Here is a 19645-nt window from a genome sequence, read left to right on the forward strand (position 1 = left end):
TGTTAAAATATATTGTAAATATTTACAAAACTGTACATCCTACAGTATTTTTACAGTCTTTATTTTACAGTTAAAATATATGTTTATCAAATAAAGTCTAATGTTACAACTAATCAGGGATCCCTTTAAAACCATTTTAAGCTGGCTGGAACTGGGTTGACTCCAAAGGTCAATCAGCTGTCYATGTAATCCAGTTTACTTTCTGAGGATGAGAGTTTGCACGGCTGTTTTTTTAGGTTTGCCTCTGCAGCTCTACGGTGCTTACCACATATTTGACAGCGCTGACGAACTGATTGTGAAAGAGTAAATGCTGAGCTTCATCCTCAGCGTTGGCAGCAGTGTAGAGCATCCCACACCCACTGCAGGCCACGGGTCCAAAGTGTTTCTGTCCTGCATCCTGAGAAACAGAAGATGACACAGATCATCCAGCACATCCAAACATAAAACATTCACCTCTAATAATAATAAATATACTAATTTAAAAAAAAAGAAAAATAGCAAAAAAGAAAATCCAAAAAGTAACAAATTTAGCTACTCAACTATTTTTTTTTCAAATTGTTTTACTCACAATGATAGTTTGGGTGCCATCTTTGTCAGCCTCCTTAAGTTTATTCACCTCTTTTTGCAGAGAAGCATCGGAAAGAAAAGTCGCAGCATCCTGTGGCTTTGCTTCACTGCTGAGATCCAAACACATCAGATCACTACAACTTTCTCTTGGTAAGTGTATAAATATGCTGAAAAACYTGCAGGGAAGCTTCTTACTCCTGATAACGGTTTTCTGTCTTCTCCGTCGTCCTGTCTGCTTTGCTTTGAGAATCTGCTGAAGAATTAGGGGTGTCTGCGGAGAAACACGTGGGGGTGTAATTTTGGACACATAGTTAAAATTGATGTAAACAAGTTTTTTTTAAATTGTGGCAGACAACATTTAATCCAGGAATATATTTCAGTCTAAGCTCAATAAGTCCTATAAATAATCATGTGACAACAAAAATAACATACCAGCAGGACTATCTTCACTCTTCTTTTTGTTGTAMGAGCTCTCCACAGAAGGGGGAGATGAGGCAGGAAGTGATGACGGCYCATCAGCTGCATTCTGTGTATAAAAATAGGTCTTACTGTCAGTTGAGAGTTGCAAAGGTCGGTTGTGAAATTGTGAAACATAAATTTGGAGGTACCTTGCACTTTTCTTCTTCCTGTGACGGGGGGTTTTCCGTTTGCTGAGGCGCTGAAGCATCATCAGCTTCAGCAGCAGCAGGTTTTGTTTCTGTCGCAGCTGAACTGGCTGGTTGAGGGACTGCTGGTGCGTGCTGCTTTGTTAAATTTACACCAGCCGTTTGTGACGAGGGAGAAGCAGAAGCAGCAGGTTTGGTTTGGGCCGAAGCTGAAACGGGTTTGGACTGCGAAGCGGCCAAGGTTGGGGTCTTTAGCTGGGCGCTGGTTGAAGGGACGGGCTTTGATGAAGCTGCAGTCATGGGTTTCGACTGAGCGGCTGCTGTAACTGTAGGTTTTGGCTTTGCTGATTGTGGGGGAGCTTGAGCCGCAGTAGTGGGCCGTGACTGACTGGAGACCAGTACAGGAGGTGCAGTCTGAGGTTTGAGCTTTGCCTGGGTGGCAGGTTGTGATGAAACGGTGGGTTTTTGTGGAAGTTTAGCGTGAGCTGCGGGGCTCGGCTGGAGGCCGGGTCGGGGCGGCTGCGTGGGAAGGTTTGGCTTTAAGTGAGACACTAATAAAGAGTCATCATCATCGAGTTCAAAATCATCAAAAGAGTACTTGGGCCTGGGTTTATATGGTTTGTACTCCACGGGCTTCTGTTTTTGAGCATTAAGTCCATTAGGCATGGGGGGAGGCACAGCTGGGAGGGTCCTCTTGGATGATCTGGTAACTTTCGGAGCAGGTTTTGGAGCTACAGCAGTAGCCTGAGAAGCTTGAGCCTTACTTTGCCTGGTGATTCTCCGGTTTTCACAAATAGGAGCTTCAGTTTTAGTGGCTTCAGCTTTAACAGGTTCAGCTTTGGAGGGTTCTGRTTTAGTGGGCTCAGTTTTGGAAGGTTCTGCTTTAGTGGGCTCAGTTCTGGAAGGTTCTGCTTTAGTGGGTTCAGTTTTGGTAGCTTCAGGTTTAACGAGTTCAATTTCTAAATTTTCTGTTTTAATGGATTCTGCTTTGTCGGCTCCTGTTTTCACCAGCTCAGAAGTAGAAGTCTCAACTTTGAGGGGGTCTCCTTTTGCTTGAGCAGGTTGGGTGGTTGTTGCAGGACTTGCAGAGGATGTTTTRGATGGACTGGCTGCTGCTGGTGGAGGAGTTGTAGAACCCATTAAAAAGCTGCCAGAAAACGATGCCTGCCAGTCCACGTCTGAGAACATCTGGTTTGTRTGGTCAGACTTAAGCTTCTTGACGCGGGCCCAGGACATTTTCTCTCTCTGCAGTTCAACCCGTCTCAGTCTCTGATATCGAGTTAGCTTCTTTTTCTCGTGAGCTTTTAGAGGCACTGAAATCTGAGAGATGAAAAAACGTCTTTTTGGAGGCTCTGCAGCTGGTTTGGTTTCAGCTGAATCAGCTGTCGAAGGCTGGGCAGCAGGCGGCTCTGGAGTGGGGGTCACAGAAGCAGAGCTCTCCTCGGATCCAGCGGGGGTCACTAAAGGATCTGGTTCTGCTTCTTGTGAGATGACAGCTGGATGCTCCTTCTCAATGGCTTCTGCTTTAGCTGCCTCGGCTGCCGCCGCCGCTTGTTTCTCTTCTTCTATTTTCTTCAACAACATGCTGTCTGTGGCAATGTCCTCTGCGATTTCCTGACACAGGGCTAAAAGGTTCAGCTGCTGTCGGTTTGCTGATCTCTTCGCCGCTGCYGCCTTCTGCTCAGCCAAAGCTGCTAGACGGGCTTTGGTTCTTGCTTGCATATTCATTTCTTGTTTCTTGGGTTTTTCAACCTCTTGCCCCCTTCGCTCATTTTCAGTCTTTTCAGCACTTGTCGTCATTGCGATCTTGCTTGTATCCTGTATCTTTTCATCATTTACTTTCTCTTTGGACGTTTCAGGAGGCTGATCCGGTTGTACTGTTATTATTACAATATCACTGTCGCCGTCATTGTCTTCCTCTATCACGACAATCTCACGGCCGATCTCCATATCCTCCAGAATCTGCACTTGTTCTTGGTCCACAACGCTTTCAACCGTCTCCATCACTGCTGCATTACTGTCTTTATTTGTGTGACCAGAGTTTGCCGTGTRTACATCCACAGAGGCAGATGGTGGCAGGTGGTCAGAAACTGGGGCATCTTGAAGGTGGTTTGCCTCCATCTGCTGCTCCAAAACCTCACCTGAGCTGGTTACTGTAGTTTCTTTGACCTCGTCAGCTGTTTCACCTTGATGTGCCTCGGCCTCGAGCATTTCAGTCTGCTGGGCACTACTTAAAATGCTTTGACTCGTCATCTCCTCGTCTGGACCGAGAGATGCAGATAGACCCGACTCAGCTGCAGCCTGAGTAACAATGTCGAAATGAGCCTCACTCTCTGGAACGTGGACAGTTTCTAAGATCACATAATCTTCAGATGGAACATCTGTTATTTCATCTTCAGTCMGGGCTGGAGTTGTTGTCGTCGTCACGACGTCTGTGGCGTCTTGAACTCCAGTGCCTTCCTGCACCTGCTCAGTTAACTCTGCTGCACTTACACACTGCAGAATGACAGTCTTTTCTGTGGCGTCTTGTGATTGYCCGTCTGCCAAACTGATGTCACTTGACCCGATTGCAGTGATGTGTTTCACATCTTCGGTCGTGTTACTCWGCTCCGAGTGTGCATGTGCAGGACACAGTGCCTCGCTCGTAGTTTCAACCTCCATCAGAACTACTGCTTGGCTGTCTGAGGCGCAAATGTCTTTCTTTACAATTTCCTCATCTTCTAGTTTAGGGTGGGTTGTTTTTAGTTTATCATCGCTAGTTAAAAAGTTTGATCCGTCGTCTAGTATTTGATGGGTTTCTGCGCTGTGTAAATCCAGAAAAGAAATGGTTTCACCCAGCTGTATCGTACAAACTTCTCCACCACTGTTACTCTCTGGACTACTAATAGGCTCATATACAACYTGGTTTTCATGAAAGTCGACCTCAGATTGATTAACCGTCTTAATCTGCTCTTCTGGTGCCTGAACAGCAACTTCAGTGTCTTCTGATTGGTCACAAATAAAAACAATAACTTCATTTCTTTCAGTCCCGTCTTCAGTATTACTGACAGATTCAGCTATTTTTATATCTTCCAACAATACAGATTCTGTCCTTTCTTTTGATCCACATATTACATCCCCTTGGACATTCTCGTTTTCCGTTTGTCTGCCATTTTCTTTATTTTCTAAGTGAACGGGACTCGGTGTCTGAATTTCATCAGATACATCTGTGGTGTGTTCAGTGGTCTCCTTTGCCAGATGGTTTTGTTGCTCTACAGCTGCTGAATAAGAAATCTCTCTTGATTCTGCAGAAGATTCCATGTTGGTTTCAAACTCTGGAACATTCTCGCACTCAGAAGCATCTTTGTCTTCATTTCTATACACCTGACCATCCTCCTCATTTCTCTGGTTCCGAAGTGCTGAATCAAGCTTCTGATAATTCTCTGGTGTCGATGATGTCTGCCATGCTATTGTTGGGTGATTTTCAAAAGTACTAACAGAATCTACGTTTTTGTCGTTTTCAGGATTAATAGGATTGTTTTTGACTTCAGTGTCAGTGCTATGTTCACAGACCTCCTGATTGCTTTGGTTTTGTGACTGCTCTGTAGTTGCTGGTTGAGAAACCTCCTGCAGTAGTTGGGCTGGTTGCGTTTCCATTTCATTAGTCCTTTCAGCACTGTGGACACATTCTTCAATAGCCCCAATCTCATTTTCATTTGGAGGAATCTTGACATTTTCCTGGTTAGTTGTAGAGAAGTCATCTGTAGGCTCTGTGATGCTGATCTTCTGGATCTTTGTCTCAGCTGAAGGTGCTGAAACTGACATATCTGCAACTGTGGTGAGTTCACTGACCTCATCAGCTCTCTGGTTTTGTGTTTGTTCTGTGCTTGGTTGAAAAATCTCCACTACCGCGTCTGTTTGTACTTCCATTTCATATATCGGCTCAGCAGTGTCGACACATTTATCAATAACCTCGTGCTCATTTTCATTAGTCTCATTTGGAGGAATTGTGAATTTTTCCTGCGTTGTTTTAGACAGATCACTTGCAGGTTCTGCAACAGTGATCCTCCTCTCCATCTCTGCTTCAGCTGAAGGTGGTGAAGCAGAAATATTTGTGTTTATGGTGAGTTCACTGACCTCCTGACCTCTCAGGTTTTGTGTTTGTTCTGTAGCAGTTGGTTGAGAAGCCTCGAATGACATTTCTGCTGCTTGCGTTTCCATTTCGTTCGTTCCCTCGACAGTGTCCACAGATTTTTCAAGAATCTCGTTCTCATTATTGTGAACCTCATTTGAGGTAATGCTGAAAATAGTCTGTACAGTTTCAGATACTTTTACTTCACTCTCAACATTGAGGCTTTTCTGGATTTGTATTTCAGTTGAAGGCGATGAAACAGAAACGTCTGTGGTGAGTTCACTGACCTCCTGACCTCTCAGGGTTTGTGTTTGTTCTGTAGCAGTTGGTTGAAAAATCTCCCCCACCGCTTCAGTTGTTTGTATTTCCATTTCACTTGTCACCTCAGCAGTGTCAGCAAATTCTTCAATGGCATTTTTTACATTTTTGTGACACTCGTTTAAAGGAATCCTGAAAACTTCCTGAACAGATCCAGATGTGTTTGTTGACGCTTCACTYATGTCGAGACTTATGTGAATCTGTGTTTCAGCTGGGGCTGGTGAAACACAAACATCCGTGTCTGTGGTGACTTCACTGACCTCCTGATGTCTCAGAGTTTCTGTTTGTTCTGTAATTGTTGGTTGAGAAACCTCTAATGTTTCTGCTGCGTGTATTTCCATTTTGTGTGTCCTCTCAGCAGTGTTGACACATTCCTTGTTCTCATTTTCATGATCATTTGATTTGATCATTTCAGATGCATCATTTGCAGAGTCTGTGACACTTGAGTTCATCTGGATTTGTGTTTCAGATAAAGACAGTGAAACAGAAATATTTGTGTCTGTGGTGAGTTCACTGACCTCTTGACCTTTTAGGTTTTGRCTTGTTTCTGAAGTTGTTGGTTGAGAAGCCTCAAATGACATTTCTGCTGCTTGCYTTTCCATTTTGTTCGTTCCCCCGGCAGTGTCRACAGATTTTTCAAGTATCTCGTTCTCATTGTGAACCTCATTTGAGGTAATGCTGAAAATAGTCTGTACAGTTTCAGATACTTTTACTTCATGCTCAACATTGAGGCTTTTCTGGATTTGTATTTCAGATGAAGGTGATGAAACAGAAACGTCTGTGGTGAGTTCACTGACCTCTTGARCTTTCAGGTTTTGATTTGTTTCTGAAGTTGCTGGTTGTGAAACCTCAATTGACATTTCTGCTGTTTGCGTTTCCATTTTGTTTGTCATCTCATCATCAACATGTTCTTCAGTGACCTTACTTTCATGACACTCAGAGGGAATCTTGAAACTTTCTTGACCAGTTTTAGACACTTCACTTGCAGGATCTGTGATGTCAAAGCTTCTCTGAATCTGAGTTTCAGGTGGAGGAGGTGAAACAGAACTGTCTGAGTCTGAYGTGAGTTCACTGACCTCTGGACCTCTCTGGCTTTGTGTTTGTTCAGTYGRTGTTMGTGGAGAATCCTCTTTTAGCATTTCTGCTGTTTGCGTTTCCATTTTGTTTGTCATCTCATCATCAACATGTTCTTCAGTGGCCTTATTTTCATGACACTCATTCGAGGGAATCTTGAAACTCTCTTGACCAGTTTTAGACACTTCACTTGCAGGATCTGTGATGTCAAAGCTTCTCTGAATCTGAGTTTCAGGTGGASGAGGTGAAACAGAACTGTCTGAGTCTGAYGTGAGTTCACTGACCTCTGGACCTCTCTGGCTTTGTGTTTGTTCAGTYGRTGTTMGTGGAGAATCCTCTTTTAGCATTTCTGCTGTTTGCGTTTCCATTTTGTTTGTCATCTCATCATCAACATGTTCTTCAGTGGCCTTATTTTCATGACACTCATTCGAGGGAATCTTGAAACTCTCTTGACCAGTTTTAGACACTTCACTTGCAGGATCTGTGATGTCAAAGCTTCTCTGAATCTGAGTTTCAGGTGGASGAGGTGAAACAGAACTGTCTGAGTCTGAYGTGAGTTCACTGACCTCTGGACCTCTCTGGCTTTGTGTTTGTTCAGTAGCTGTTGGTTGAGAGACGACCTCCAACATTTCTGCTTTTTGTGTTTCCATTGTGTTTGTCCACTCAGCAGTGCCAACACTTTCTTTGATAACCTTGTTCTCATTTTCATGACACTCATCGGAGGGAACCRCGAAACATTCCTGGACAGTTACAGATGCGTCATTTTCAGCTTCTGTGACATCGGAGCCCTCCTGGATGGGTGTTTCAGGTGAAGTCTGTGAAACAGAAATGTTTGTGTCTGTGGTGAGTTCACTGATCTCCTGCCCTCTGTGGCTTTCTGTTTGTTTTGTAGGTGTCGGTTGAAAATTCTTCTGTAGTCCTTCAGCTGCTTGCGTTTCCATTTCGTTTGCCCTCACTGCAGCAGGAACACATTCTTCAAGAGCCTTGTTTTCATTTTCAAAACTCTCGTTTGTGGAAGTCCTGAAGTTTTCCTGGACCTGTTCAGAAACATCTGTTGAAGAGTCCATGATGTCGAAACTCCTCTGGTTTTGTGTTTCAGCTGAAGGTGGTGAAAATGATGTCTCCATTGTGTTTTGACTCTCTTCATCAGCTACAGACTGTGTGTCTGTATTTTRCTCACTGACATCATGGCTCTTTAGAGTTTGTATTTCCACTGCAGGAATGTTACAATCTTGTTCTGATGTTGTTACAGTCAGCAMATCCATTTCATTTTGGCTTTTCTGTATTTCCTCAGAACGATTTGCTCCAGAAATCACTGAATCCGGTGTAATCTGCATTTCTGATTCAACCTGAGCCTCTTGTACACTCACACACTCTGAATTTACTGCATGCTTCACATTTTCAACTATTTTATCTTCAAGAAGCTCTTCATCTGTGTTGTCTGTTGTTTCTCCACTGACATCCTGGATTTTCTGAGTTTGTGTTTCAACCCCAAAAGCTGCACTAAAACCATTATCAGGTGCCTGCATGTCCTCTTCTGTTTGGCTTTTATTTATGTTCAACGAAGGAGCTGAATTTGAACTTTCCATAGACAATGTGGTTTCCACTTCCATTTGATTCGAAGTTCCAGCAGGAGATTCAAATTTAAACTCATCGTTTGCAACCGTTTTCAAATTTTCTTCACGGTGATTCCCAAAAACGTCATCTGATGTGTCTGTGGTAGATTCACTGACCATCTGGCTTTGCATTACTTCTACTAGTGCAACATTGTCCGATGCTGAAGTGTCTACATCTACTTCTATTTGATTCTGGAAAACGGCAGAAACACATTTAACATATTTGCTGCTCKTAAAAGCTGCATCCTCCACATCTGAGTAAGCATCGTCAGGTGTATCTGTGGTGGGTTCGCTGACCATTGGAGTTTGAATTTCATCTATATGAGCAATGGTTGAGACCTTTTCTAGAGTGACTGCAGCCTGTATATCTTCTACAACTTCAGTTTGACTCTGAGCCGCACAGTTAGGGTTTTCCAGAACTTTCTGAGCTTCGTCATGCATATTAGCTGTGGATTCACTGACTGTTGAAGTTTGCATCTCTTCTATATGAGCAATGTTTGAGACCTCCTCAGAAGTGGCGTCAGAAAGTTCATCAAATTCTATTTGACTCTGAGTGGCACATATGTCTATGGTGCGTTCACTGACCTCCTCATTCATCTGACTATGTGTTTCCTCCACCTGTGAGCAGACTTCCTCTGACATTGCTGCAGTTTGAATGTCTACTTCTATTAGATTCTCAGCTGTAACATCAACATTGCTCCTGCCTTTAGAATTTGCATTCTCTGGACTTTCTTGACCGTCATCAGGTACAACCGCAGGGTGTTCATTAACAGGGCTCTCCTGGGTTTGCAATTCTACTTTAGCTGCTGGATCAGAAAGCTTGAATGCTGCGACAGTTTCCGTTCCACTTTGACCCTCGGCTATAACAGCACATGCAACAGTTTTCATGTTTTCACATTTATCAGCAGCAACACTGCCATGAATGTCAGAAGACGTGACTGTAGTGGATTGGCTCACCTCCTGGATTTCCTGCTTTTGCGTTTCCACTGGAGGTTCTGAATTAGAGATGTCTGGAGTTACTGCAGTCTCTGCTCCACTCTCACCATCCACAGTGTCCTCATTTTCCATAGTTTTAAAATTGTCCCCACTGTGACCCTCGTGAAAATCAGTGGTAGATTCAGAGGCATCCAGGTTTTGTGTTTTTACTGTAGCGTCTGGATGAGACGTCTGTGCATCGCCTTTGATTTCTGCAGCAGAACACTGGATGCTCTTGTCCTTCTCTTCGCCTATGTTTGAAGAGTCTCTCTCTATTTCAGCAGCTACTTGTGTTGCTTTGTCATAAATCAGGCAATTCTCTTCACTTTGTAAAACCACTTCAGGTGTTTGACCCTCAGGAACTTCAAAATTGTCAGAAAGCATCTCTATTTGATTTTGAACAACCATACATTCAGATAAAGTGTCTGCACAGCCATCAGGTGTCACAATGCCATGATTCAGGTGCACTTCAACTAAAGCTTCAGAACAAGCAGAAGTCTGAGGAGGCTGGAAGTCAACACCATCTCTAGCACTTTCTTCAAACTTGTCCTCATACTTTTCAAGTGTGTCTGGCATCTCAGCTTGAATATCTGTAGCGTTAAAATCCTCTTTTGAAGCTACTTGATCACTGAGTTCTATTTGAGTATTTGGAGTAGTAGCAAACTCAGCCATTTTTACGTTTTCCTCAGGTTGACCCTCTACATTACTAATTTCTACCTGTTCTGGAGCAGTTTCATTTAACAGGACTCCATCTAGATTTTCTGTGCAGATTTCAGCAGATTCAGATACTTCCTGCTCCTTGGTTTTGCTTTTTATATTCTGCTCATTCTCTTCAGAAACAAACGGTGTAATCAGGTGAGTCTGGCTTGCTGATCGGCAAGCTGAATCAGCTCTTTCATCTCCAAGCTGTGCACCTTCATCACTTGAATGTAGCTCTCCAGTAACAGCACATAGTGTTTTCTCCGGCAATGCTAGTGTATTATCTACAGCTTTTTGGCTTTTGTTGAGCTGCGTTTCTTCTCGTTTTTCATTCTCCTCACCCACAGGCATGATGCAGTCTGACATGTCTCGAGAAAATGCTGGTGTTTTACTATCCACGAGAGTTGGGCTTTCTGGATATTGTAATTCCACATATTTACCTTTTTCATTTGCAGACTCGACTTCAACGCTGGTCTTAGTGCTCCCTATTTCTGAGACTAAAGTGTCTGTCGGCACCTTTTGTGTTTCATCATGTGAAATTTCTTCGCTCTTTTGCTCAGTAAAAGACTCTGAAGAATCTTTATCTTCAGCCTCCCCAGTGTTTTCAAGTGAAGTGGACTCTGAAAATCTACCATAACTGTGGTCTTTCTGCACAGGATCCAAAGGTGAGGATGATAGATCTTGGCTCAGTTCCTGTGGATCAGAAGATGACTCTTCAGCGCTGCACATAGCTTTAATTTTGTTGGAGTATATTCTGATGCAGCGGGCCTTGTCTTCATTGTCTCTCTCTTTAAATAAGTCCATCTTACTACTATCGCTACTTAGAACTTCATCAGAGTCAGTGGAGGCGGTTCGCTTCACAGAAACTTTAGAGTTTGCCCTCTGTGAGGGAGTTTCTCCACAGGAGGCACTTGTGGCGTTCAGGAGCCTGGCTTTTTTCACAGGTGGGTCAGGGGCTGTTTTGCTGGATTCCTTGGTAGGAGAACTTTGGTTGGATGATTTGTCTGGTGAATTTTCCTGCTCCACAGCCAGCCGTTTTTTCTTAGTCTGTGGGGCTGCTGCAGTGTTTTCTGGTTTGAAGGAATTGGAAGTGGGTTCYATTGTGGCTGGCAGAGTTTCTTCATCCTCATCCAACTTTCTTATCTTGGGCTGTAAATCCGGAGAAGCTGATCCTCTCTTTGGGGCAGGCATTCTGTAAAAATATTTACTTATTATTAACATTTATTTGATCACAGAAAAATATTTTTACATGTTGAAGTAATGGCTGTACCGTGTACAGTCTCTGTAACTAATGGCTTACTTGCTGATCCAATGAAACCTAAATCTCTAAAAGTATAAATGAAAAAGCTGCACATTTAAAATAAACAAAATCCCACTTACACAGTTCATACACAAATAACAAAAGACCAACCAGAATACATGAAAATGGAAAAAAAAATATTGATCAGACTATAAGTTGCTCAATGATTACAGATAGCTTTGTTTCAGCAGTGCAAGAAAAATATCTAGTAAATCTCTGGACGAAAAAAAGAAAAACATGCAAGTTGTTATACAGCTGCCAATTAAAAAATTAATAAATAGAACTGCTTCGAGCCACTTTATATCGACATTTTTGCGATATCTTATTTTATTACAGTGTAACAAGATAAAATGTTCAACGATTGCATATAAAATGCATGATACACTCTTTTAAAATGTGTTGTCTGTTTTTATACATGCAACAAGCCTGGCTAGCGGTGGACACAACAAAAACCGGACTTAAAGAGATGCCTCGAAAGTTACACATTGTACCATCAAGATTTCCTCGCTTATATATCACGTATACAAGCTTTCCAAGTGATTGTTTAAGAGAGAACAGATCCTGATGTCAGTCTGAGCGGAGCAGGCAGCCAGAAACCGAGGGTTAGCTGGTATTAGCTCAGGAAGCTAACGCTAGCTGCTGCCAACTCGCAACAAATGAGCGCAGCGACACTCGCAGCCAAACTGAGTCCAAAGAGCGAAGCAGAGGTTTCCGCCGAGGGCTATGGATGATACCAACATTTACCAGAAGGTAGAACCGCGATAATAAGCCCCGAGAAACTTACTTTGATGTTGTGTTTTTCAACTGCAGCTGTGTTTTTTTTCTCCCCGTGAATAAAAATTAACTGTACTTCCGGAGAGAAACGGCGGATGTGACGTACTGAGCGCACAAACCGCAAACGAAGCCAAGATTTATTCAACCTAATTTTTTTGTATTAACAAATCAATGGCACCTTTAATTTGACATTTTTTGTCAAATAATAAAAAAATAAAACTAATAAGACAAATAGCGACGTTCTTCTTCTGGTCAAATTTACCCTGACTTTGTTTGTGACTTGGTTTAACTGATTATCAGAGTAAATAACGCGATTAACTTGCTCATTATTCAATCAAACTTCTGTTTCCATAAATTTAGATTATCATTTTATAAGCAAACTTTTATTGGACTAAATTTGTATTTATTAGTTTAGTAGGAGTATGTTTTTTTATTGTAGTTTTCAATGGCCAAAAATAAGAAGGAAAAAAAGGATTACAAAATGTAAAACAAACCCTACAGAGCCCGGGCTCCATTCAAACCAACTGAAAGAACAAAGCTTATTTTATTTAAAGCTATCAGCTAGTTCTTGTGTTTTTTTTTTTAAGTGAAGACAATTATTAAAAATCCTAACAAGTAAACTACTCTTATAAATTTCATTACAGCTCTGGATTCCAAACTTCAACATTTTATTCTCTTTTTTTTACCTGATTGAGTCAGGATTTACCTACACCACATGTAGAAGAACACATGCAGTACAATCTGATTTAAAAAAAAAAACAAAAACACATAGACATGTGACTTTATTATTATTATTTTCATCAGAAAATCATGTTAGTGGCAAGCTGAACAAGGCACAGCACTTTACAGTTGCAACAGTCCTGGAGAAATTTTTAGCATTTTTGCACATACACAGTTTAGTTACTAAGGGAAATGGATTTTTATTATTGGTGAACTGAGGAGAAAATATAAATAAAACAAAAAGCACAATATTGTTTAGCGGATACACAATTGTTATTTTTTCATCTCCAGTATTCCACTTCCAGGTCCTCGCTTCTTTGCACTACAGATGTTACAAAACTGCATTCCAGGAATCTGCAACAAAAATAAATAATGTAAAAAATGTAAAAATCATGGTAAAAACTGTAAGATTCTCAACAACACCAACTTTAAGAGTTTGAGCTTTTGAAATGCCCACTTACTGTTCCTGAAGARGGTAAACACTCCTTGTGAAACATGTGTCTGCAGTGAAACACCACCACACTGAAAGGCTGGGCCATATCTGAAACACAAGTGAAATGAATTCAATAACAGCAAAATAACTTTTTTAAAACAGATCAACTGAATGCAACTACACTAACAGCCCACCTGAGGGTAATATTGTGCCGTGACATGACTCACAAATGTTTCCCTCTGAAATAATGAACAAAACAAACGATTTTCAGACTAGTCCCATAGATTTCACTGTTTCAGTATAAACAACCAGTAAGAGCTGCTCCCACCATCGACCCTGACTCCTCTCATCTGCGTTCGCTGCATCTTCTGGAGCAGAGAAAGAGAGTCCGCCACCAGGATCTTCTTGCACCCTTCCCTCAAAAGAATCTTACAGATAAAAGAAAAAATATATAAATAAATAAAAAGGCTAGTCTATAAAAAAGAAAAAAAATTAAAATTTCTGTTCAATTTGAAAGAAATGGAAAAACTCAACTAACCTGTAGGTTGTAGTCATGGAGGATTTTCACCAGTGAATCTCTGAGGTTTGGGATCTCCATGCCTTCTTTTATGCGCTTGATGAGCAGAATGGGATCTACGTGAGTGCCGATATTATTGAGGAGGCCGGTAATGAATGCTGCAAACAACAACAACAAGAAGATGTGAAGTGAGAGATTAAGATGTTGAGATAAATGCTCAGAGTCGCTCGACGCCTTACGTGGCTTGTCAATCGAGTAAGAGATGAGGTCCTCCCACAGCTCTGCGTCGTCTTGCTCTTTAGCGAACTCGATGGCCTTGTCCACGTCCTCCAGCTCCTCCATGATCATCTGCAGAGCTCGTCTACAGTTTCCCATCCTGCCTGTGAGCAAAGAGCTGCATTAATTACTCTCATTTCCAGAAACAAACACTTTCATCTCCAAATACTTACTGAGCAAGAAGACAGTCTCTTCCACAAAGTTCCTCTGCTGACAAATCTCAAGAGCCTGAATGCGAGGAGACAGCATTAAACTAAGACAAAATGACAAATGTTTTACAGATGAATTAGAATCTGGATGCATAGCAGGGCGTACCTTTTCAAGAGGGCAATGAGTGCTATCCCTCAAAAAAGGCAGGAGGTTTGGACGGTCATATTCAGCGTACAGACCAATCTGTCTCTCGTGGAACCTCTGGCCTTTGTGATGATCCCGCTTGAACAGTTTATGGAGGTACTGAAGAGGGAAAACACATTAACCAACCCTATATATGACACTAGGCACTGCAACTTCTAAATCTCACTCAGCTCACCACATGCAGCAGCTCAGGCCTGCCATCTAGTTCCTCCACCACCCTGTCAATCTGTTAGAAGGGCAAAGAGGAAGAAATCAATTGCAGCATCATTTTTATTAAAATGACAAAAAAATTAATAAAAACAGCCACTTACAGATATCTTGTCTTCGTTGTCGAGAAGCATGTCAACAGCTTTCTAAAAGCACCAAATTGAACATTTTCATACTTAAATAGACAAAACAGCCTGCTGGTTAAGACTGTAACATAACGTTTTTACCTCTTTATCAAAGTCCATCAGGAGGACAATTTTATCCTCTATGGAGGAGAACAGGTTGTGTTTGTGGATCAGCTGATAAACATCTTTGTGTCTCAGTCTCAGGTAGATTTCTAAGGCTCTGTCGTACCTCTGGTCATAAGTGTACCTGAGACAACAAGTTCTCTAATGACTTAACATGAAGTCAAAATTACCAGAAAACACTTTTGTTTTCCAGAATTCTATAAAAATGCATTTTAATAACACAAAATGATTTTACCAGTGTTGTAAAGAAGAAACTTTTTAACGTAATGTTAAGTGACTCACAGCTCAGCCAGTGTGGTGAGCAGCGTGCTGTTGGTGGGATCCCTCTTCAGGTGATCGCTCACGGCCTGAACAATGGCCATGTTGTTGTAAAGCTCTCCAGGCCACTCTCGGATCAGTGTGGCAAAACCCTTTATAGAGAGAGATAGAAAAAAAGAAGTAATTTCTGCAACTCTGTGTTCTTCAAATATAAAGACTATAAAAAGACAAAATACCTCATAGTCCGTTTTTAGAAATTCATGCAGGATCATTTCATAGATGGCCGGTCTGAGACGCAGATCTCCTCTTGGTAAATATTGACTGATGGCCTGAAAAAACAGACATTGAGATTTTAATGTTTTCATAACCAACATTACATTCATACTTACAGAAATGTAAATTACAGACGTTCAAATGTACCTTCAGCTGCCCGATGGTCTTAAACCTGTATACTTCATTCTCCCACAGCTCCATGTTTTTTCCAAGAACTTTTTGACATTTCCTGCAGTGATAAAATAAATAATATTCATGATTTAAACAACAATTATTTAAGGGTGCAACAATACAGAAAATTCACAGTTTGGTTCGATACTTAAGTCTCATGGTTCGATATTTTTTAAATGCAAAAAAGACAAATGTCCATGCCTTTCTTAACATGTAACTTATTGAAATTAATTATGAACATTTGCTGAACCTCAAAAGTAAAGTTTTTAAATGAAATGTTGCTGAAACAGCAAGTTTCTCAGTGGATCTGCACTAGACAAGCATCCTAAGTGTAGTTGAATAGATCCACTGAGCCTTCAACACAGCGCAGCTTCAGCAAGTTGAAAAAATAAATTTTAAAAATCTGTATTGCTCCATATATAGTGTGTATTGAACCTAAAGCACTGTACTGAATGGTTTGATACAGAGACACTTTTTTAAATAGACCAAAGGAAATATTTAATTAGGCCCCACATTTTAGAGAGTTTTCAGATATGACTATGTGTAACAAACACAGTGTGATAACTTGTCAAAACAATTGCCCTTTTAACATTTTTAAATCATTTTTTTCCTTTCTTCCTTTTTAAATATGGACCAGAGTTCTGTGTCTTTAATAAAGTTTCAATTGAACATGATTTATAGCCTATGTGAAATTATATTTGTTGATGAGGTGTTTACTTAGTAAATAGGTGTACAAAACATATGCAGAACTTATATTTATATGTCCCGTCCTCCATGCCGAACATTATTTGGTGTTGCACCTGCTGCTCAAGTCTGCATTGGATGCTGACTCTCTGTGGAGGGCTTAATAAGCCACTCGCCCTCGTACGTAATTGGTTTCAGATGGAACTTAATATGGCCAACCATCTGCGGGCAGGRGCAAATGGAGTGAGTAGTGGTTAGGGCGAGGGAGGAGCCACTGATTGGGAAAGAATCTGGTTTGATTTTGTTAGCATGCTGCTAATCCAGATTTCCACATGCCACACGTTTGTTTCTTCATCGTCCAACATCTGATTAAAAAATGCTAAATTCTGTGCTAAAAGTTAGTTTGTGAAGATTCGCTTGCAGTATTTTTTGTGATAAATTTATACAAGACTTGCAATTTTTTTCAGTATATGTAGCATTTTCCTGCATATAAATAATCATTTCTGATTAGATTTCACTTGTTCCTATGACAACAGCTCAGGAAGGAAGAAAAACCTCCACTTTGACTTCAGACTATTTTCTAAAGACTTTTGCATAGAACTTCCTTTGTGGCTCGAATTAACATCTCTTACACAAACCCCCACCAGATGTCCTGACGCCTTACTGTTAATAGATAAGAATTGCCACATTCCTGTTCCGAACCCCACAAGTTCTGTTGCTTCCATCCCCCATAAGCACAAGACTGTTGGTTCCTCTTCAAAYGGATCATAAATGCCTTTAACCAGACTCTTCGGCGTGACTGAGAACAAAGGACCTACATTCTTCATTAAATGTGAAAAAAAGGAGAAAAGATAAAGGAATCTCTGTGGCTAATGTTTTCTGTCTTTTTGCTAAGAATGTCATCTAAACCAGTGGTTCCCAAAGTTGGGGTCGGGACCCAAAGTGGGGTCCTGAAACATCAAGGTGGGGTCCTGAAACATCAAGGTGGGGTCCTGAAAAGATTTTCTGAATTAATTATATTTTTGCCTTAGTTGCCTAAAATGTATAAATGTAGAATAATAAATATTGTTACTATACCCATGTTTAGTTGACCTGATACAAATGTTTATCATCCAAAAATAGTTGTGGGCTCAGGTCTACTGTTATTTTATGGGTCAAAAGCTGAAAAGTTTGGGAACCACTGCACTTCAGAAATCAATTTAAAGGGTAAGAAAAATAATTGGTGATGTAATATTTTCCCTATAATTATTACAAAAACACAAAATAAGTATAAATAAGTATTTATATTTGTGTAGTCTTTGTTTTTAGGGTTATTAACAAAGTTTGTGTACTCAGACCAGTAATATTTGGGGTCACAAGTTTTTGCCATGAATATTTTTTGGGTCAGAAGATAAAAAGTTTGGGAACCACTGATCTAAACCATTTTTCTTACAGAAAGAACTAAAAAGACCATAAAGGATCTACTAAGTTTAGCTTAGTTAACTATTCAATAGCTGCGTGTATTGTGGTGTTAATTGTTTTGATGAAACGTTTTCCTGAAGAAGATGTGTGTTTTATTCCACGATTTAATCCTTGGAAACTTTAGGACTTGAATCTTTAATAATTAAGTGTGACACTCTTATTTTACTGAGGCAAGCAGATGTCTCTCCTTTTAATTAGATGCAAGATAATTAAACTAAAACACTCCCTTTTTCTTTGTCCTGAAGTAAAGTTTTCCCTCCAAAACAGATTTGATTTGTTAAAAAACTTTTCCTGTATAGGTGTAACATTTTTATTGGCCAACTAAAAATTTGACTCCGCCCATGACAGAAGTTTTAAAAAGCTTAGCGCACTCCCAATCTCTTAGAAGACAAAGTAGAAGACGAAGAAGAAGAAGAAGAAGAAGACGAAGACGAAGACGAGGACGAAGAAGAAGAAGAAGAAGAAGAAGAAGACAGAGAAAGAGAGTTTTTCAACATCAGAAGCCAGAAACAGTTTTCCAGAAGCTCAGCAGAGGCCCTTCCTGCCAGCCCCTCCCCATGGGCTGGGCAGGATGGTGGCCCTTCTGCATCTCCCGCTGGGTTGAACGAACAGCCAACGTTTAATATCGACTCAATATCTGAGTTTGATTTTATAGAAGTTAAATAAGCTAATTGTAATTCATGCATCATTTTTAGTTCGTTTTTCTCTACAAAGTTGAAATCAAATTAATAAGTCTTGCAGCCGCCTGGGAGGACCGGACCCCGTTGTCACCAGCTCACCACCCAACTTTCTGACTGAAGGGCCAGCAGCTGAACAGACACCCTGAGTGTCCGACCGGCCACTACACTGAAGCAGTTCTTTGGGGAACATCACCTGAGATCCTTCGGTCAGCCGACGACTACTTCTGGTACCGCAATCAGCAGAACAAAAGGGTAAAAGTGAACATTTGTCCTGGTGACAAACAGGTACTCAGACGTAATTTGATTCTTATCTTTGTATGAGATTTGATAAACTAAATGATTTTTCTCCCAAATTTAACTAGGACCCCCTTAGTTAAAAAACCAGCTAAAAGCAAAATTCACCTCACCTCATTCCAAGCCTCAAACTCACCTCTGTGTTTATTTTATTTGTTTGTTTATTTATTCACTTGTGATTGCAAACTCTGTCAGTTTTACCTGGTTCAACATGTCATCACTTCTTACTCACCATAGTTGTAAATACATTTAATCTGTAAATAAATGGCCCGTGGAGAACGTGCCAAAATAAGCTAATGTCACTTTTGTGTCTTGATAAAGTATTATTGGTTCTGGTTCTGATAAGGACAAGGACTCATCAAACCATTTTGGGTACATTTATTGTGAAACTGATTACAATAAAGTTACAGGTTTTCGTCTCTTTCCTGGGTTAAATTTTGATCAAATTAAGAGCGTGGTGCCTCGAGGGAAGATAATTTGCTTATTTAAATACTTCACAAATTATCTATTTTAGAATATACCCAAAACCCCTAAAATATATTGATTAGTTCTGCACATTATTTCTGTTCATTCGTTTAATGGAACAGCTTCAACTTTTACCTTTGTGCTTTACTGCATGAACTGATGGATCATTTTCATCAGTTAATGACAATTTATAATGAATGAATGAATGAATGAATGAATACTTGATTGATCCCAAGGAGAAATTACAGTTCAGAACACCCTTTCACACGAGAACAGGTGCCCCCAGGTCATGCAGCCATAGACCCTGCACAGGGCAAGGATCATCATCATGAAAGGACATCAGGAGGAGGCGCTACCCTGTATTCATTTCAGTTGTGCAATTTAATAGCTAGATTTTATAAGAAAATGTAACATTTTAACTGATTCTTTCATGAAAGACTTAGAAAAATTTTAAGTTTACATGAAACATTTTATTTTTTTATTTTTATTTCTTTGTTGATGTATATTTTGTTATTTTTATGGATATTGTTTAATTGGGGGCAGATATTATAAGATACTTTTCTTC

At 40.6% G+C, this 19645-nt stretch overlaps 2 protein-coding genes across 3 annotated transcripts in view; both read right to left on the minus strand.

Moving 5' to 3' along the window:
• Nucleotides 1-12137, minus strand: part of LOC106532323 (uncharacterized) — a 14870-nt gene extending 2733 nt beyond the window's left edge. The window contains exons 1-6 of one of the 2 annotated variants that reach the window (XM_014028356.1): nucleotides 12050-12137; nucleotides 1176-11157; nucleotides 1000-1093; nucleotides 763-838; nucleotides 569-674; nucleotides 266-397 (exon numbers count right to left, since the gene is read on the minus strand). In XM_014028356.1, the coding sequence (XP_013883810.1) occupies nucleotides 266-397; nucleotides 569-674; nucleotides 763-838; nucleotides 1000-1093; nucleotides 1176-11156 (10389 nt within the window). In that variant the 5' untranslated portion in view covers nucleotide 11157; nucleotides 12050-12137. Of the gene's footprint in view, nucleotides 1-265; nucleotides 398-568; nucleotides 678-762; nucleotides 839-999; nucleotides 1094-1175; nucleotides 11158-12049 lie in introns of both variants that reach the window. The other variant, XM_014028355.1, reaches the window with a different exon arrangement.
• Nucleotides 12138-12806: 669 nt separating this feature from the next.
• vps41 (VPS41 subunit of HOPS complex) overlaps nucleotides 12807-19645 on the minus strand; it is a 22550-nt gene continuing 15711 nt past the window's right edge. The window contains exons 15-28 of the mRNA XM_014028358.1: nucleotides 15473-15554; nucleotides 15289-15381; nucleotides 15077-15204; nucleotides 14774-14918; nucleotides 14651-14692; nucleotides 14515-14565; nucleotides 14301-14438; nucleotides 14159-14213; nucleotides 13949-14089; nucleotides 13731-13867; nucleotides 13521-13620; nucleotides 13387-13431; nucleotides 13221-13300; nucleotides 12807-13113 (exon numbers count right to left, since the gene is read on the minus strand). Of these exons, the coding sequence (XP_013883812.1) occupies nucleotides 13033-13113; nucleotides 13221-13300; nucleotides 13387-13431; nucleotides 13521-13620; nucleotides 13731-13867; nucleotides 13949-14089; nucleotides 14159-14213; nucleotides 14301-14438; nucleotides 14515-14565; nucleotides 14651-14692; nucleotides 14774-14918; nucleotides 15077-15204; nucleotides 15289-15381; nucleotides 15473-15554 (1318 nt within the window). The 3' untranslated portion in view covers nucleotides 12807-13032. The remainder of the gene's footprint in view (nucleotides 13114-13220; nucleotides 13301-13386; nucleotides 13432-13520; nucleotides 13621-13730; nucleotides 13868-13948; nucleotides 14090-14158; nucleotides 14214-14300; nucleotides 14439-14514; nucleotides 14566-14650; nucleotides 14693-14773; nucleotides 14919-15076; nucleotides 15205-15288; nucleotides 15382-15472; nucleotides 15555-19645) is intronic.

This window comes from Austrofundulus limnaeus, unplaced genomic scaffold (genome assembly GCF_001266775.1).
Source record: "Austrofundulus limnaeus strain Quisiro unplaced genomic scaffold, Austrofundulus_limnaeus-1.0 Scaffold752, whole genome shotgun sequence".
Lineage (NCBI taxonomy): Eukaryota > Metazoa > Chordata > Actinopteri > Cyprinodontiformes > Rivulidae > Austrofundulus > Austrofundulus limnaeus.